General features: G+C 34.1%; 1 protein-coding gene across 1 annotated transcript in view; it reads right to left on the bottom strand.

Moving 5' to 3' along the window:
- Positions 1-781: 781 nt before the first annotated feature.
- The window catches only part of LOC115717884 (uncharacterized), a 28168-nt gene continuing 9076 nt past the window's right edge, over positions 782-19873 (bottom strand). The window contains exons 5-8 of the mRNA XM_061116299.1: positions 2691-2874; positions 2482-2546; positions 2332-2396; positions 782-2233 (exon numbers count right to left, since the gene is read on the bottom strand). Coding sequence (XP_060972282.1) covers positions 782-2233; positions 2332-2396; positions 2482-2546; positions 2691-2874 — 1766 coding nt within the window. The remainder of the gene's footprint in view (positions 2234-2331; positions 2397-2481; positions 2547-2690; positions 2875-19873) is intronic.

Consider the following 19873-nt stretch of genomic DNA (forward strand, 5'->3'; position numbering starts at 1 on the left):
TCTTATGGATGAGTATAGGCTGACAACATTTTGTAGTGTTTCTTTGTTTGAAAAAACTTGTCCCAGAAATATGTTATCAGCATGAGGATCTGAGATCACCTGACTTGTTGCTTGCTGGCTTGTTTCAATTGCATTTTCAACTTGATTGATTACGAAGTCTACCATGTGTTGTGCATACTCTGTCCTTGTAGGTATAGCTTGGGTGATTTGCATTGTATGTTCAGAGTAGTCGTGATTGATAGAGCTGCTACCAATATTTTTTGTTGGAATGGTTGTCGAAAGGTTAACCATCATAGGGTATTTTTCTCATCATCATCTTTTTTTCTGATTTGTTCATAAAATTTGCAGCCACTGCCATCTATAATCTTCATGGGTGGTATTCCTGATTTTATTTGGAATTAAACATCAATATTTTATTTATTTTTGTCCAACTCCAGAGTAGAACATATTGTTTGTGCAAGTAGGTTGTAAGAACATCTTGATGAAATCAATATCCCTGTCACTTCAAAATCTGTGTAGTTTGTTTTGTCCACCCATTGGCCATTATAATATATCATAACTGTTCTTGGATCTTCTATATCAAACTGTTATTAATCAATGCAAATGGAAAAAAATTGTGAGGCTAAATAACATTTAAAGTCAATGGAAAAACTGTTCAACAGTTATAAACAAATGCATGTTTTTTTTTCTTTGAATTAAATATACAATTATGATTTTTTTTTTTTTTGAGAGAAAAACTTGTGCTTCAATAGATGAAACCATAAAGTACAAATCCAAAAAGTTAAAGGGATGGTAAAGAACCATTCCAAACTAACTCATTATCTAATCCTAATCCTAGTTTTGCAGCCCAATGAGCTAATTGACTAGAATCCCTATACACATGTTCAATTCTAAGATTAGGACTGAAAGATAACAAGTTCTTAATCCCCATTAAAATATCATCCAGAGGACTAGCATTCCAATTACAAGAATTTAGTTTATCCACTATAGTTTTACAATCAGTCTTCAAAATGTCCACTGGAAGGTGAAGCAATTGAACCCACTGAAGAGCATGATAAATTGCCTTTGCTTCAGCTATGATTGCAGGGATACCTCCAATACAAGGCTTTACAACACCAGCTTTCATAAGTCCAGAATTATCAACAACCACAATACCAAAGCTATGCCTTTGACCACAATTGTCAATGGCAGCATCAGTATACACCTGCAAAGAAGACCCAGAAACACCATCCGAGACCATGCTAGGAGCCTGTGCTGCAACACTACAAGTCTGAATATTTTTCTGTGCATCAATGTACTGGAAAAAATAATTAACACTCCAATCAAAGATATCAGCAGCAGGCATAACAGTATGATGATGTATATAATTATTTCTTTGATTCCACAAGGCCCACAAAAAGCAAAACAAAATACTAATATAATCCTTATCCAGAGCCTCAAAAGAACACAGCAAAAAATCAGTAATATCAAGATGTTTATATTTATGATAATGATCCAAAAACCTTGATGATTTCCAAGCCTTTCTCAATCTGGAACACCCTAGCAGAGCATGATGAACCGTTTCTAGACTACTCTTACAAAAAGAACAAAGTGGGGAATAGAGAATATGCCTAACAAAAAGATTGGAAGCAACAGGAATAGTATGAGACACAACTCTCCACATAAAGTGTTTAATTTTTGGAGGGGCTTGAGAATGCCAAATTTTATTCCAAAACTTCCTAGAATTCACAGCAGATGATGAGGATGGGATATCCTGAGTAGAGAGAGCCAAATGATAAGCAGACTTAACAGTGAAAAGACCAGAACTTTCTCTAGACCAAATAATATCATCTTTGCCAGAAAAACCAGTGATTGGGACTTCAAGGATATCCTGAATATCAGACTCATAAAAATGATTCCTAAGCTTAGTAGAATCCCAATACCCAGAATCTGAAATGAAAAAAGAAAGCTTAGTTGAAGGAGGCAAAATACCATCTTTATAACAAAGATATTTCTTATTGGGGATCCAATGATCATCAATGGTTAAAATGTTTTCCCCATCCCCAATCTTCCAAATTAAACCCGAAGCCATCAAATCTCTTCCCCAAAGGATGCTCCTCCAAGCATAAGAAGGGTTATGACCTGGGACAGCTTCCAATATAGAAGAATTTGGGAAATATCTAGCTTTAAGCACACGACACAACAAAGAGTTAGGTTGTTTTAAAATTTTCCAAGCTTGCTTCTCAAGCATAGCCTGATTAAAATGAATTAAAGAACGAAAACCTAACCCCCCTACACATTTAGACTGACAAAGTTTTTTCCAAGATTTCCAATGTATTTTATTATTATTACCAGAAGATCCCCACCAGAATCTAGCCATCGCAGCTTCAATTCCTTTACACAATTTAACAGGAAGCCTGAAACAAGCCATAGCATAAGTTGGAATTGCTTGAATAACAGCCTTAAGGAGGATCTCTTTACCAGCCTTGGAAAACCATTTACCTGACCAACTAGGAAGTACAGACAGAACTCTATCCTTAAGGAAGGCAAAGGAATGATATTTAGACCTAGCAAGACATTGGGGCAAACCTAAGTACTTACTAATAAAAGGCCTATCCTCTAGATCAAAAGTAGCAAAGAAAAGGCTTCTAATGTCCTGGGGAGTACTAGGAGAGAATAATATGGAAGATTTAGCAAAATTAATAACCTACCTGGAAGCTATAGAATAAAGATGAAAAATATTCCTAAGAGAGCTACAAGAATCCCTATCAGTAGAACAAAAAATAAGGCTATCATCAGCAAATAGAAGATGGGAAATAGAAGGAGCCCTCCTAGAAATAGATATCCCCTTAAGAGAACCAGAACATTGATGAGCACATAGAAGGGAAGATAGCCCTTCAGCACAAAGAAGAAAGAGATATGGAGATAAAGGATCCCCCTGCCTTATTGTTGGAATTTATTTTACCAGGATCTTAGATCTACTCACAAGTATGTTCATTAACATCCTAAATATGAACTTTCTAAAACGATGAAATAAACACATATAAAGTTTAAAAAACCTTACATTGGGTGCAGCGGAATAATATGACTCCTTCCGTTCAGATATCTAGCCCTTGATTCCTTTCTGTAGCAGAGCATTATCAATATCTGAACCTGGATCTCTTTCTCTGAATCTTTGATGCTGAAACTCCTTTGCTGATGATCTTTCTTCACGATCTTCCTCACTATGATTGAGGTATCACTTGATGTGGGTGGGCACTACTCATACACTAAGGATTTCGAAATATTGAAGAAGAAGAGAGGGAGTGGTCAGCCAGATAGGGAGAGAGAAGGCTCAGTTTTTTCTGATTCAGAAAGTGTCAGGAAAAAGTCTAATTTTCCCGAAGCCTTCACTATCTATTTATAGCATTTCACTAGGGTTAGATTTGAATTATATGGCATTAAAATAATGAAAAGATCAACTTAAAATACCTACTAAGGTGGCCGGCCATACACTTAGTGGATTGGGTCTTGCTTTTTTCAATTTTGCAATTTTAACACCTTTTGTATCTGATTTTCTCAAAAATACCAATTTCCTAATTCAATCATTTAAATGCCAATTCTAACTATTTAATAACTATAAATAATTATTAAATAATATTTTCATTTATCATATTTATTAATTGAACCATACAAAGTATCATAATTAAGAAATATGCCCCTATAAACTCTTTCTTTACAATTTCGCCCTTACTTAGTGAAAATTTCACAAATAGACATAGTCTAATTTGTGAATTATAATTGATTAATCAAAACCAATTACATGAGTCTTACAAGCAATATTATCTCAACTAGTGGGGGGACCATGGGTCTATATAACCGAGCTTCCAATAAGTAGATCAAGAATTTAGCACTAAAATTCACTAACTTATTAATTCTTCGTTGAATCCACGCATAGAACTTAGAATTGCACTCTCAATATATAGAATGCTCTATATGTTCCACCATATAGACACATCATTAGTTATCCATTGTTATAATCCTAATGTGATCAATGATCCTTTATATGAATGATCTACACAGTAAAGGGATTAAATTACCGTAACACCCTACTATATATTTTATCCTTAAAACACTTGACCCTGTATAAATGATATTTCAGCTTATGTAAAATGAGATCTCCACCATTTATTTTCGTTTGGTCAAGCTCGAAGGTGATCATCCTTTGCTTACTATTCGCCAGATAGAAGCTATAGATTCCATGTTTATGCTAGCGCTCCCACTCAATTGCACTACCGTGTTCCCAAAAAATACGTATCACCCTGACCTAAAAGTAGGCTTAACTAACAATTCAAGGAACACGAATCGCCTTTCAAGATTGAGCCGAATCATAACAGGATTAAGATCATTTGATCTAGGATCAACTAGGCGATATTGACTTGAATAGATTTTACGGTAAGTTTAATTAAATCTAAGTCAAAGTTCAATATCGGTCCCTTCCGATGCATACTCCATGCATCTAACCTGACCTTTACTTTAACCAATGTTCTGGAAAGAACATAGTATTTCTCCAAATACAAGTAAACTCTTGTTGTAGATTATCATATCAGTAAAACCCTGTGTCTGATAAATCTAGGAAACTTTATTCACATAGTCATGTTTACTTTCCAATGTGTTGACGTCACAATAAACAGGATCAAGTATGTGAAAAGTGTTTCAGATGAATTTATACATTATGTACATATAATCATGAAATAAATCATGTGAACCATGCAACATTAAATGTTATTTATGATCTATATTAATAAGTAAATCTGATTATATTGAAATGAGTTTTATTTAAAGCATAAAACCCAACATCCTCCCACTTGCACTAATATAAAACAAAAAGTGCGTTTCAAATAATCTCAACACCTTGATATACAAATCAATGTAGTAGTAGTAAACTCCTCGTAATAGGATCTGAAAGGTTGAATTAACCACAACCTTTTCTCCACTATTACTCTTCCTTTAATCACAAAATCATTGATAATGTGAAATTTCTCTCTATATGTCTACTCTCTTGGGATACTGGATTCTATATCTTTGGCAACTACATTTGGTTAATCAGGAAATTAACACTAGTAGTTTAAGGCAATTTGGAATGATGCCAAAAATGTATAGAACTTTCCTTAGACTGAATAAGTACCTTTCCTGCAACCTTAACATTCAGTCCCTCTCTGGTAGACCTAGAGACTTCAGATAGGTTTTTACACTTCTCCAAAATCACTATTCCAGCCCCAGAGTAACCACCATGTTATCAGAAATATTTACTAGCACATAGGCAAATTTCGAAATCTGATGTGGTGTAGTCTAAGAGTTTTAAACACACTCTTATAGACTAACATATAGTTCCTCTTCTTAATCTTAGGATTTACTTGATTGTCTTCCAATGTTCTTCTCCTGGATTAATCTGATACCTACTCATTACTCCCACTCAACAGCAGGTGTCTGGTCTAAGGCATGCAAAAGCATATCTAAGACCTCTCACTGTTGATATAAGAAATTCTTTCATGGCTTTATCTTTTCTGGAATAGTTAAGACTTTTCCTTAGATAAATAAAATCTATACCGAAGAAGTTGTGAAGCTTCTATAGATTGCCATTAGAAAGAAAATGCTTCAGCATCTTACTAAAGTAAGTTGCTTGCATTAGAGTAAGTAATTACCAGGTATACCACAAGCCATAGGTTTAGATAAACTCAAACCTATAATACTAGGAACAGGAAGTTTGTTAAGTCCATAGAATAGACTTATTAACTAAAATTTCCTTTTATGTCCTTGTAATAGAAAACTTTAGGTTATTCCATCTGAATGGATTAAACCATAGTTCTATTGGCTTTCTTCTTAGTTTCTTATCTTAACAATCCATTACTTGTTTAAACTCACAATGGATTTTAATCACTAGTGTCTCCCAAGTCATAAGAAGGTGAGTTCCTAGAAACTCTCCCACTACGACAAGGCACCGTGAATTATGTCTAAGAAAACTAAATGGTATTGATCTCTTCGGTTGTGACAAGACAACAGAGGCAGTGGGATCATCATATGTTATATAAGATGATAGAACACTTTTGGAATCAAGAATTAAATATCTCCTTTATTTGCTACTTATTTTTCAGACTTAGTCATTTTCTTAGAAAAGTAGTATTTGTTTGAACAAACACTTTCTTATCTATTGACAATGGGATGGTCCACCCCTAATCACTTAGAAAAGCTAACAAACCATGGTTAACAGTTCTAGCTTTTCTTAAGATTTTTGATTAGGTCATCCATGAATCTAGTAATGTTTTACATTAAGTATACAACCATTACATCATTCTGAAATTGTATTACCATAGAAGGAATTAGGCAACGACTAGTAACTAATCATTAACATGCAACTCAAAATTTCTGGGGAGGTAAGTTTGGATATAATTCAAAAATCAATTTAATGATCTTTGAACTGCATATCTACTAACTATTTCTCCACCCCTATCAGTTCGCAAGATCTTTAACCACTTACCTTGATGGTTTTAACCATTGCTAGAAATTTATGAAATTTTTCAAACATTTCAAATTTCTTGCTAAAAGGTATAATCTAGAGTTATCGTTTGAAGAATACAACGAAAAACTCATATCCACCCCTGAATGTACATCCATCTGCGAATGAGATGAACTTACTTTCACTGGATATAGGCATATTAACTCTTTGCAGAGATTGACCTTGTCAAATCCACTATGAACAAGATACAAATGTCATAGATTAAAAAAAAATGGTAGTGTCTTTTGATGGCATAGGTTTATAAAAGAATTCTTAGAATAGTGCAAGTGGATCCTGGTCACAGAATACCTAACTCATATTCCATACAGTTTGAATCCATTAATAAAAGATGGATATTAAACACTTGAGAAAGTGTAACTGTATTGTATCTGGAATTAGAAATATAAGAAAATTTCTGTTTGGATTCTAAAATTAAAGTCAAACACTTAAATTCAACCAAATATAATGAGTAATTCTTTCTTGGACCACCACTACTAATACAAACTCTAAGTCTGATTTGCCCATACAAGTAGGAGATTTCTAAGATTGAGGATTTATATCAATTGGTAATAGAATTTCGGGATTATAGTCATATGCGTCATTTAATTTTCTTAAGAGAAAATATAGAATGACATGAAATGATTTATAGACCATTCATCCAATGATATGTTTTGAAGCTAATTCGAAATGAATAAGCTAAGAGGAATTAGGATAATTTCGTTTAAAATAAGAATCCAACGATGCTTCGATTAGCGAAAGTCAAAGTAATCTTATTTATACAATCTTCTTGTTTCATATCGTAAAAATACTAGTCTAAGGTGTCATCAATTGATGAACAGCTAGATGTCGCATATACAATATTTATCTTTCGAGATCTAACACTATTATGTATGTCTAATGGTGAAAATCCATTAGGGATTTATCTCATTAGAAAAACAAACATGTTAGACCAACAATGAAGATTCGAAATTAAACTACAACTTAATAACAGAAAATAACATGGTTCAATATAAATTCATACACAATTCAGAAATTATAAGCATATAGCAAGTAGGAATGACAAGTGAAAATACTAAAACTTACAATCCTAAATAATTTCCAAGGTTTTCAACAAACTGATACAGTGTCTCGTTTAGGCGAGAGTCAAAGCATCATCCATTGAATAGAGTTGTTAGCTCATCTAAAATGATAACCATTCTAGCAACCTTTTATTCGATCAAGATTTGAATTCAGCGTTGTCCCGTTTAGGCGAGAGTCAAGGCAATTCTATCTTATGAGCTTCCACCATGGTTTCATAATTTGCAAGTCAAGTATAGTCGCCACCATTAGGGTGATCCATACCATACAAAACACTTACAAACTACTTATCATGCGAGGTTAAACAGTGCGAAATTGCTAATGAACGTTCCTCCATTAGGGAGGATTACTCACTAAAACAAACGCGGTGTAAAACCCACAATGGAGATCGAATATCTTAATAATAATCAAGCTCATTATTTAAAGTGAGTTGTATTTTCTTTGATTCTCTTTATTTATTCTATTTATTTTAAATATATATTTATTTAATTAAAATTTCCAATTTAGAATGAAAAATTCCAAATAAAAATTTTAATTTAATATTTATAAATTTTACTTAGATGGATATGAAAATAACATGAATTATTTCCATCTTAGTAATAATTTCCAATAAATATTTAGAAAAATATTCAATTTAAGTTGTTACAAAATTAATTTAAATTAATTTACAACTCAAATTTAATTTTCTATAAATATATATTGATTTACGAAAAATTAAAGTATATAAGAATACAATTTTCAAAAACTGCATATTAAAATAAAAAAAAAAAACCCTGGAAAAATTATTCTAATTTAATGTTGGCCCAAAATTAATTAATAAAATTAATTTACAACAAAAAATATAATTTTCCTATTTAATTAAATATATAAGAAAAATTTCAAATATTTAAGTATGATGATGAAAATCAACTTAAATATTAATTTTCTATTTAATTAAAGATACTAGAAAAATACTTCAAGCAAAAATATCATCTATCTAGATTTTCCTTTGACTAATTAATTCAATTTCTAATAATATACTTTAATTCAATTTATTTTAAATTAATCAATAAATGAAAAAATCATTGATTTAAGTTGATCCAAGAATTAATTAAAATAAATAATTAATTCACAACTTAATCTATTTTTCAAAATAAAATTCGAAATTCTAGCATTTAAGAAATGCAATTTCGAAAATTGATTAATAAAATAAAAAAAAATATTTTTGAAATTTATTTAAATTTAGTTGAAAAAATAAATTTCAGCTAAAAATAATTTTCTATTTAATTAAATGTCATGAAAAAGAAATATTTAAGTATGATGATAAAAATCAACTTAGACATTCAATTTTCAAATTAATTTAATGTATTAAATTCAAGAAATAAATAATTAAGTGTAGAGAAGGCTTAATTATTAATCTCTAGTTTAATACTAGGAAAAAATATACTTAAAATAAATTGTACCAAAATTAATTATTTAAATAATTAATTTCACAATTTATAATATTTTCCTATTTAATATTAGAAATAATAAGTAGTCTAGAATTAACTATCTAGAAAATATCTTATTTAACTAAGTATCTTTTCCACAAAATTTGAAAAAATATCTAATTTAAGTTGTATTAGAAAAAATCTAGAACTTAAATATTTTTCAAATTTAAATTTAATTAAATATCAAAAATTAAGTTGTAACCACTTAATTTGAAAATATTCCATTTTAAGTTAATATTCGAAAAGATATTAACTTAAAAAATATCTAAAGAATCTTAATAACCAATGCCTAAAATTCCTCAACTTAATTTTGAAATTTGAAATTCAAAAGATATTCAGATTTAAGTTGGTTAGTTGTAGATAACTAAATATCAACTTAAATAAGAATATTTAATGAAAAATTTAAATTAAGTTCCAGAAAGAATCTAGATGGTTATAATTCTATATTTAATTAAATACAAGAAAATACATATAGTTTAGCTTAGAATATAAAATTCTTTAAACTATAATTTTCTTAAATTAATTTCAAAATAAATGAAATTAATTATGTTGTTAATCAATTTTATTAGGTTAAACTAGTGTAATTCACCTAGTACAGTTGTTCAAATCAGGCAAATGGGCCTTCACAATTGGGGTGGTTCATGTGAGGGGTGCTGGGTTCAGTATGTCGTACCCACTTCTATGGCTCCCAACTCTCACACAAGGCCCAAAAGAGAGGAATTTAACCTTAATAAGAACAACTGTTATTAATTGAATAAGCCCAATAACTAAATGGGCCTAAATAAATTCTATCAAGAACTATGATAATTTATTTAGCAACAACAACCTATATGCATCTATAATGAAATTAAACACATAGGCTGTAATATCCCAGAAAATAAATAATATTTAAATGGACATATTTTATTAAATATGTAATTACTTGGGGAATGAAGTAGGATTATGATCTTACTTAGGTAATTGTTGAGCAATTAATTAATGAAATACGTTATTTTGGGCCCGGTAATTGTGGAAATTTAGCTATGTGGTTAGCAATGTCACGACATTAAATGAAAGAAATATTTTGAGAATGTCCCGGATTAAGTTAGAATTTTATTAGAATGTCGGATTGGGAAATTAGTAAAAATTACCAAAATGCCCCTAGGGTTTTTTTTAAAAAAAAAGTATATTGTGAGAGGGGTAAATTAGGAAATTCAAAGGAACTTTTTTTTTGACTTTTCTTCTTTTATTTTCTGCTGCCTATTGTTTATTTAAGGAATGAAATTTAAAAAAAAAAAAACAACACTTCACTTAAGTTGGAAAGAAACCTTCCAAGGCAAGAAAGCTTCACTCCTTCTCCTTCTCTTTCTCTTTTTCTCGTGCAAGCCATGAAGCCAGCCAAAATTTTTGGAAAACTTTGCTGAAAATCATCTCTTTCTTGTTGAATCAATTCATAAAACACCATAGAAGTTTGAGGTAATCCTTGTTATGTTTTCTTTTCTTTTTCTCCTTGATTTCCTATGGTTTTGGGTTAGTTTTGGTTAGGGTTTTAAAGTTTCAAGGGGCTGTGAGTTATATGGATGATGGAGTATGATCTTGGGGTAGTTTTGAGATTGTTTGAATTCATAATTGTTGGATGTAGGGGCTGGTTTGGAGTGAATAAGCTAGATGAGGCTAAAGTAGAGTTTTTCTTCACTTGAGTATGTGAATTTGATTAAATGAATGAGTTGTTGTGTTTTGAAGCTTGAGATATGTTGTTTTATAGTTATTACATCGTTACGGAAAGTTTGGTTAGGTTTGGAGGAGTTTTGGGTCGAAATTGGAGAAGAGAACCTTAAGTTCCTGGTCTGCCAGAACCGGTCGACCGGATGGGTTCTGGCGTACCAGAACCGGTCGACCGGTTGCTTGCAGGGGAATTTTCCGAGTTTGCCTCATGTTCAGTTTTGACCCGGGGAAATTGTGTACTATCTGTTTTAAATTAAATGTGGGATGCTTGACCTAATTTGGGGTTGTTGGGAGTTAAGTTATGTTTAATTTCTAAACTAGGGTTTTAATCCGAAATTTTGAGTTAAGGTATTTATTGTGCTTCAATTGTCGTGACATAGGACCGGGATTGCCTAGCTTGTTTTTCCACTCAGGTCGACCATACTCTTGACTTCTGAATTAAGGTAAGAAAAGTGGTAAGCACCGTATGTGGTTAAAAATCGATGAATGAATGGAGGTGACCTTAATTATTATTATGATGTTGACTAAAGCTTATTAAGCCTAGGTTATTACCTAGGGTTGGAAACGGTTATTACCGTTATGAGTAATTACTCTTGAAACCGCGGTTAGGTTTCTTACTTATCGTTTGCTTTATCGGGCAACGATAGTGACATATTCAGCTCGTATGTAACGAGTGGTAAAAAGTGGTACTTTATTAAGTACCAGGAATGTGAGATGATTAAGGGAATGATTTTTATTATCAAATAGTGAGTAAGCATAATGGCATGAGAATAAGTTGATAATCATTTTCTTTCAATTATTGTTTTGATCACTTTCTTGCTGAGTCTCTGTGACTCACTGGTGCTTTATGGTGCAGGTAAAGGAAAGGCTAAAGTCGAGCAACCATGAGTTTATGGTCGCAGCAGCAATGTACATACCGGTAGTAGGCGACCCGGTTACAGGATGCTCTATTTTGATTGTATTTTGGAAAATATAAAGCTTATGTTGTAAAATACTTTGAAACCAGTTTGTAAATATTTTGAAAACAGGGGGACCCCATAAATCATGTTACTTATCTTTTGTTAAACAATTTAAAGGTTGAGTTTTAACTATCAAAAATTTAATTACCCACACTTTTAGTATAATTACATCTTATATAATTATTGGTATTTTAAATAAAGTGCACACACGTGGCGTCCCTGTTGGACAGGGCGTTACAACATGGTATCAGAGCGCCAAGGTTTTTAGATCCTGAAGACTGGTTTGATATGTACATTGGCTGCAGGGACCTGATCAACTCATGGTTTAGTAAGCTTTAAGTTAAAAGATAGCTTGTTAATTTTCTGATTACCTGATTATTTGAATTATGTGAATATCAGAATGTTGTGGAAAGAATTATAATATATGGAAATACTTATCAGTATTGTTATTACTTGGAATGTGATCGCAGGTGTATAGTTATGCACCCAAGGCGGACTGGTAGGGGTGCCCGCGAGCTAGCTGGGCTCGGGGCTGCCGGTGAGGGTGAGAACCCTTTACCACCACCTAATTGGGAAGAGTTATATGCTGCTATGCAAGAAACTATTCGGCGACGGGGTGAACAAATCAGAGAATTAAGAGAGCAGCGAGCTCAGCCTGCTCTAAATCTTAATCCTGATCCTCCGGCACCTCTTGTAGTGCCACCGGATGCAGGGAATCGCTTAGAACCATTGTATGAGCGGTTCAGGAAGCAGAATCCGCCAGTGTTTGAGGGTGGTGCTGATCCACTCAAGGCGGAGCAATGGATGAGTATGATAACATCCATTTTTGATTTTATGCGAGTTGAAGATAATGACCGAGTCAGGTGTGCTACCTATATGCTACGGGATGATGCCCGTATTTGGTGGGAGATTGTATCTCAGGGCCATGATCTGAATAATATGACCTGGGAAACTTTTCGGGCCTTATTTTTTGAGAAGTATTATAATGAGTCTATTAAGGCAGCAAAGGCAGAAGAGTTTATACGGTTAACTCAGGGTAGTATGACTGTGACAGAGTATGCTACTAAGTTTGATCGATCGGCAAAGTTTGCCTCAGATGAGGTGGCTACTGAAGCTGCTAGAAAAGCAAAGTTTATACGGGGGCTGGATGAACACATCGCCCGGGATGTGATTGTTGCTTCTAAACAACCGGGGGTTGCCCGAACTTATGCCCAGATAGTTGAGTTGGCTTTAGTTTCTGAGGGTGCAGAGGCTCAGATACGAAAGAAAAATATTGCCAGAAGAGATTCATGGAAGCAAACAGCAGGTGCTGGTTCGGGTAGGGGTACTGATCTTGGTGACCGCAAGAAAAGACCTAGTGAATCATCAGCGGCAGGCCCAAATAAAAGATTCCAGGGTAACCAAGGTTTCCGTCGTAGTGGAAACGAAAACTGGCGGACTTTTCCTGAATGTCCGAGGTGTAAAAAGCATCACCTGGGCGAGTGTCAGGCTAGGGCCTGTTTCCACTGTGGAATGGTGGGTCACATGAAGAGAAATTGTCCACAATTGCTACGGCTAGAGCAAAAGAAGGATGATACACCCACTCCTGCCCGAGTGTTTGCCCTGACTCAAGCTGAGGCTAATGCTGGACCTTCTACTGTGACAGGTCAGCTTTCTGTTGATGGTACTTTATTGACTGTGTTAATTGATTCTGGTGCGACGCATTCTTATATTTCAAGTAGAATAATTGAGCAGCTGAATAAACCTAGTGATGTGCTTTCTAGAGGTTTTGGAACCTTGTTGCCTACTGGGGAGTTGGTTATCTCCGGCGGAGTGGGTTCGATCCCTTCCAGTGTTTGTGGAAGGAAGAGAGTTATCAGTTGATCTGATAGAATTAAATCTGGAGGATTTTGATGTTATTTTGGGGATGGATTGGCTTGCTAAATACAACGCCACCATTGATTGTAAAAGAAAGATGGTAACTTTTCAGCCTGAGGGCGAGGACCCTTTTGTATTTGTGGGTAAGATGCAAGGATCTCGGATTCCCTTAATTTCAGCCCTTAAGGCAAGGGATTTGTTGTGTGAGGGGTGCATTGGTTTCTTGGCAAGTGTTGTGGACATTTCCAGGGAACCACTAGTGGGACCGGAGCATGTCCCAGTGGTTCGAGAATTTCTGGATGTGTTCCCAGAAGAGTTACCAGGGTTGCCACCAAAACGTGAAATTGATTTTGAGATTGATTTAATACCAGGAGCTGAGCCTGTATCGAAAGCTCCCTACAGGATGGCACCTGCAGAGCTGAAAGAGTTAAAAGTTCAGTTACAGGGAATGATGGATTTAAAATTTACTAGACCTAGCACTTCACCTTGGGGTGCACCAGTTTTGTTTGTGAAAAAGAAAGATGGAACGTTAAGAATGTGTATAGATTATCGGGAGTTAAACAAATTAACAGTGAAGAACAAGTACCCTCTGCCAAGAATAGATGATTTATTTGATCAGTTGCAGGGTAAAACTGTCTTTTCTAAAATTGATCTTCGATCTGGTTATCACCAACTGAGGATTTGAGAAGAGGATATTCCCAAGACAGCTTTTCGGACCCGGTATGGTCATTATGAATTCCTGGTAATGTCCTTCGGATTAACAAATGCCCCGGCAGCATTTATGGACTTGATGAACCGAGTGTTCAAAGATTTTCTGGATGATTTTGTTATTGTCTTTATCGATGATATTCTAATTTATTCAGACTCGGAAGAGACTCACGAAAGACATCTTCGAATGGTATTACAACGTCTCAGGGAGCATAAGTTGTATGCCAAGTTTAAGAAATGTGAATTCTGGTTACCTCAGGTGAGTTTCTTGGGGCATGTGGTGAGTAAAGATGGTATTTTAGTGGATCCAGTAAAGATTGAAGCAGTGCGTGACTGGCCTCAACCTAAGTCAGCAACTGAAGTTAGAAGTTTCCTGGGGTTAGCAGGGTATTACCGGAGATTTGTTGAGGGCTTTGCAAAGATTTCTACGCCTTTAACTGAGTTGACCCGAAAGAATTGTAAGTTTGTTTGGACTGACAAGTGTGAAGGTAGTTTCCAGGAATTGAAGCAAAGGTTGATTACCGCTCCTGTGCTAACCTTACCAAAAGGTGATGAAAAGTTTGTGATTTATTGTGATGCATCCAAACAAGGGTTAGGTTGTGTTCTTATGCAGTCAGGGAAAGTGATTGCTTATGCATCCAGGCAATTGAAGGAGTATGAACAACGATATCCTACCCATGATATTGAATTAGCAGCGGTTGTCTTTGCACTAAAAGTTTGGCGTCACTATCTATACGGTGAGAAGTGTGAAATTTATACAGATCACAAAAGCCTCAAGTACTTTTTCACTCAGAAGGATTTAAATATGAGGCAACGACGATGGTTAGAACTGGTCAAAGATTATGACTGCGAGATTCTCTACCACCCTGGTAAAGCAAATGTGGTAGCGGATGCTCTAAGTCGAAAAGGACCAGGGCAAGTTTGTGAACTAAAGGAAATCTCAGCCAAGTTGGCTGAGGATATGACGAGAGCGGGAATTGAATTTGTAATTGGAAAACTTGCTAATATCACCATACAATCTAATCTATTGGAAAGAATTAGAGTAGCCCAACAAGGTGACCTTGAGCTACAGGGACATAAGGAGAAGTTAGGGGCTGGATTCGCAAGAGACTTTTCATGCTTATCTGATGGGTTGTTGCGATACAAAAACGTAATACGTGTACTGGTTGATAAAGAAATCAGACAAGAGATTCTTGATGAATCTCATACTACACCGTACTCCTTACACCCGGGAACAACCAAGATGTATCATGATGTGAAAGCTTTATACTGGTGGCCGGGTATGAAGAGGGATGTTGTTGAATATGTGTCAAAATGCTTAACTTGTCAACAAATTAAAGCAGAACATCAAAGGCCGGCAGGTTTGCTTCAACCTCTAAAGATTCCTGAATGGAAATGGGAAGACATCACCATAGATTTTGTGGTAGGTTTGCCCAGAACAGTAGGGTATTATGATTCTATTTGGGTGATAGTGGATCGATATACGAAGTCTGCTCACTTTCTCCCGGTGAGGACAACGTATACAGTGGATCAATATGCTGATTTGTATATCAAGGAGATAGTTCGACTTCATGGTGCCCCAAAGTCGATAGTTTCAGATAGAGATCCAAAATTTACATCCAAATTCTGGGAAAGTTTACAGCAAGCAATGGGTACTAAGTTGAAATTCAAGATGTACGGCTTTTCATCCTCAAACCGATGGTCAATCTGAAAGGACTATCCAGATACTTGAGGATATGTTGAGGGCATGTGTAATGGACTTTGAAGGTTCTTGGAACAAGTACCTACCTCTGATTGAGTTTTCTTATAACAATAGTTATCAGAGTACCATTGGCATGGCTCCGTATGAGATGCTTTATGGAAGGAAATGTCGATCACCTATTCACTGGGATGAGGCTGGTGAACGTAGGTATCTTGGACCTGAAGCTGTCCAAAGAACGAGCGAGGCTATTGAAAAGATTCGAGCTCGTATGCTTGCTTCCCAAAGTAGACAGAAAAGCTACGCAGATCCAAAGCGTAGAGATGTTGAATTCCAAGTTGGGGATTTTCTTTTTCTTCGGGTGTCCCCAATGAAAGGAATTCGAAGGTTCGGGAAGAAAGGAAAGTTGAGTCCCAGATTTATTGGTCCATTTGAGATTCTTGAGAAAGTAGGTCAGGTAGCTTATCGGTTGGCTGTACCTCCTGCTTTATCTGGGGTTCATAACGTGTGTCATGTCTCGATGCTTCGGAAATATGTATCTGACACAACTCATATTTTAAGTTATGAAGACATCGAGCTTCAAACCGACCTGTCGTATGAAGAACAACCAGTACAGATCTTAGACAGGAAAGAAAAGGTGTTGCGAAACAAGACTATTCCACTAGTCAAAGTGTTGTGGCGGAACAGCAAAGTTGAAGAAGCGACTTGGGAATTAGAGTCGCAGATGCGGGAGTTGTATCTCGAGCTTTTCAGGTAAATTTCGAGGACAAAATTCCTATAAGTGGGGGATAGTTGTAATATCCCAGAAAATAAATAATATTTAAATGGACATATTTTATTAAATATGTAATTACTTGGGGAATGAAGTAGGATTATGATCTTACTTAGGTAATTGTTGAGCAATTAATTAATGAAATACGTTATTTTGGGCCCGGTAATTGTGGAAATTTAGCTATGTGGTTAGCAATGTCACGACATTAAATGAAAGAATTATTTTGAGAATGTCCCGGATTAAGTTAGAATTTTATTAGAATGTCGGATTGGGAAATTAGTAAAAATTACCAAAATGCCCCTAGGGTTTTTTTTTTTTAAAAAAATATATTGTGAGAGGGGTAAATTAGGAAATTCAAAGGAACTTTTTTTGACTTTTCTTCTTTTATTTTCTGCTGCCTATTGTTTATTTAAGGAATGAAATTTAAAAAAAAAAAAACAACACTTCACTTAAGTTGGAAAGAAACCTTCCAAGGCAAGAAAGCTTCACTCCTTCTCCTTCTCTTTCTCTTTTTCTCGTGCAAGCCATGAAGCCAGCCAAAATTTTTGGAAAACTTTGCTGAAAATCATCTCTTTCTTGTTGAATCAATTCATAAAACACCATAGAAGTTTGAGGTAATCCTTGTTATGTTTTCTTTTCTTTTTCTCCTTGATTTCCTATGGTTTTGGGTTAGTTTTGGTTAGGGTTTTAAAGTTTCAAGGGGCTGTGAGTTATATGGATGATGGAGTATGATCTTGGGGTAGTTTTGAGATTGTTTGAATTCATAATTGTTGGATGTAGGGGCTGGTTTGGAGTGAATAAGCTAGATGAGGCTAAAGTAGAGTTTTTCTTCACTTGAGTATGTGAATTTGATTAAATGAATGAGTTGTTGTGTTTTGAAGCTTGAGATATGTTGTTTTATAGTTATTACACTGTTCTGGAAAGTTTGGTTAGGTTTGGAGGAGTTTTGGGTCGAAATTGGAGAAGAGAACCTTAAGTTCTGATGCGAATGGCCGACCGGATGGGTTCGGCGTACCGGGCAGGTCGGCCGACCGGTTGCTTGCAGGGGAATTTTCCGAGTTTGCCTCATGTTCAGTTTTGACCCGGGGAAATTGTGTACTATCTGTTTTAAATTAAATGTGGGATGCTTGACCTAATTTGGGGTTGTTGGGAGTTAAGTTATGTTTAATTTCTAAACTAGGGTTTTAATCCGAAATTTTGAGTTAAGGTATTTATTGTGCTTCAATTTTCGTGACATAGGACCGGGATTGCCTAGCTTGTTTTTCCACTCAGGTCGACCATACTCTTGACTTCTGAATTAAGGTAAGAAAAGTGGTAAGCACCGTATGTGGTTAAAAATCGATGAATGAATGGAGGTGACCTTAATTATTATTATGATGTTGACTAAAGCTTATTAAGCCTAGGTTATTACCTAGGGTTGGAAACGGTTATTACCGTTATGAGTAATTACTCTTGAAACCGCGGTTAGGTTTCTTACTTATCGTTTGCTTTATCGGGCAACGATAGTGACATATTCAGCTCGTATGTAACGAGTGGTAAAAAGTGGTACTTTATTAAGTACCAGGAATGTGAGATGATTAAGGGAATGCTTTTTATTATCAAATAGTGAGTAAGCATAATGGCATGAGAATAAGTTGATAATCATTTTCTTTCAATTATTGTTTTGATCACTTTCTTGCTGAGTCTCTGTGACTCACTGGTGCTTTATGGTGCAGGTAAAGGAAAGGCTAAAGTCGAGCAACCATGAGTTTATGGTCGCAGCAGCAATGTACATACCGGTAGTAGGCGGCCCGATTTACAGGATGCTCTATTTTGATTGTATTTTGGAAAATATAAAGCTTATGTTGTAAAATACTTTGAAACCAGTTTGTAAATATTTTGAAAACAGGGGGACCCCATAAATCATGTTACTTATCTTTTGTTAAACAATTTAAAGGTTGAGTTTTAACTATCAAAAATTTAATTACCCACACTTTTAGTATAATTACATCTTATATAATTGTTGGTATTTTAAATAAAGTGCACACACGTGGCGTCCCTGTTGGACAGGGCGTTACATAGGCTCACACAGGCACACTTTGGATGGGTCCTATCATGTTGCTAGGTCATACACAGATGAAAGAAGATTATAAATATACCTGTTACAAATTATTAACTTGACCAAGGGAGCCATCAGATCATTAGATCTGGCAAAAAGTAATCATGGCTATTTGCAGTCAAGTAATAATAGGTTTTGAAAACTTACACACAAGCTAAAACACATACTCCTGCAACAAGGTTAGTTGGATAGTTGGATGTAGGATTTATTTAATTTTAAATTAAATAATTAATTTCGAAAATAATTAATTAAATAATAAAAAAAAATTCGAAAATTTAAAAAAAATTTGAAAAATTCGAAATTTTTAAAAATTTAAATTTAAAATTAAACCTACAATTTTTAAAAAATTAGGTTTCAACCAACCTAAATATCATTTCAAAAATTTGCTAACTACTTTTAAATTTTAAATGTTATTTTATAAATAAAAATTAAATAAAAAATTAGAAAAGATAAATAAATATCTTTTTCAAATTTTAAATGTAATTTAAATAAATAAAATAACAAAATTTAAAAAATTAGCAAAATATCTTATATCATTTAAAAATTACATGATTATAAATATCTTATTTTTAAATTTAAAATAAGATAAGATATAATCAAATTTTAAAATAAGATAGATTTTTAAGCAAGAAGATAGATACTAATTCTATTCAAATTCAAATTACACTAATATCTTGAATTAAATTTAAAAAATATTAAATTAATTCAAAATGATAATTAGAATTGAATTAGGAATAGTAATAGTATAAATACAAAACTATACCAAAAATCGGAAGTTAATTCCATGAAAAAGCATGAAAAATCGAAGAAAAACAAAAAAATTGCGAACTGTACGGACAGTTTCGCGATCGTAGGAAAATTTCAGCACATCCCCGATTTTTTCAAATCTTCAAAAATTCATAACTAATTCAAATAAAATCAAAATTGAGTTCTGTAAAAGGCTAACTTACTTAATTTTTTCCATACTATCCAATAAAAATAATTCCAGAAACAAAATCGCAATTATTTTTCACGAA

Source organism: Cannabis sativa, chromosome 5, assembly GCF_029168945.1.
Source record: "Cannabis sativa cultivar Pink pepper isolate KNU-18-1 chromosome 5, ASM2916894v1, whole genome shotgun sequence".
NCBI classification, from domain to species: domain Eukaryota; kingdom Viridiplantae; phylum Streptophyta; class Magnoliopsida; order Rosales; family Cannabaceae; genus Cannabis; species Cannabis sativa.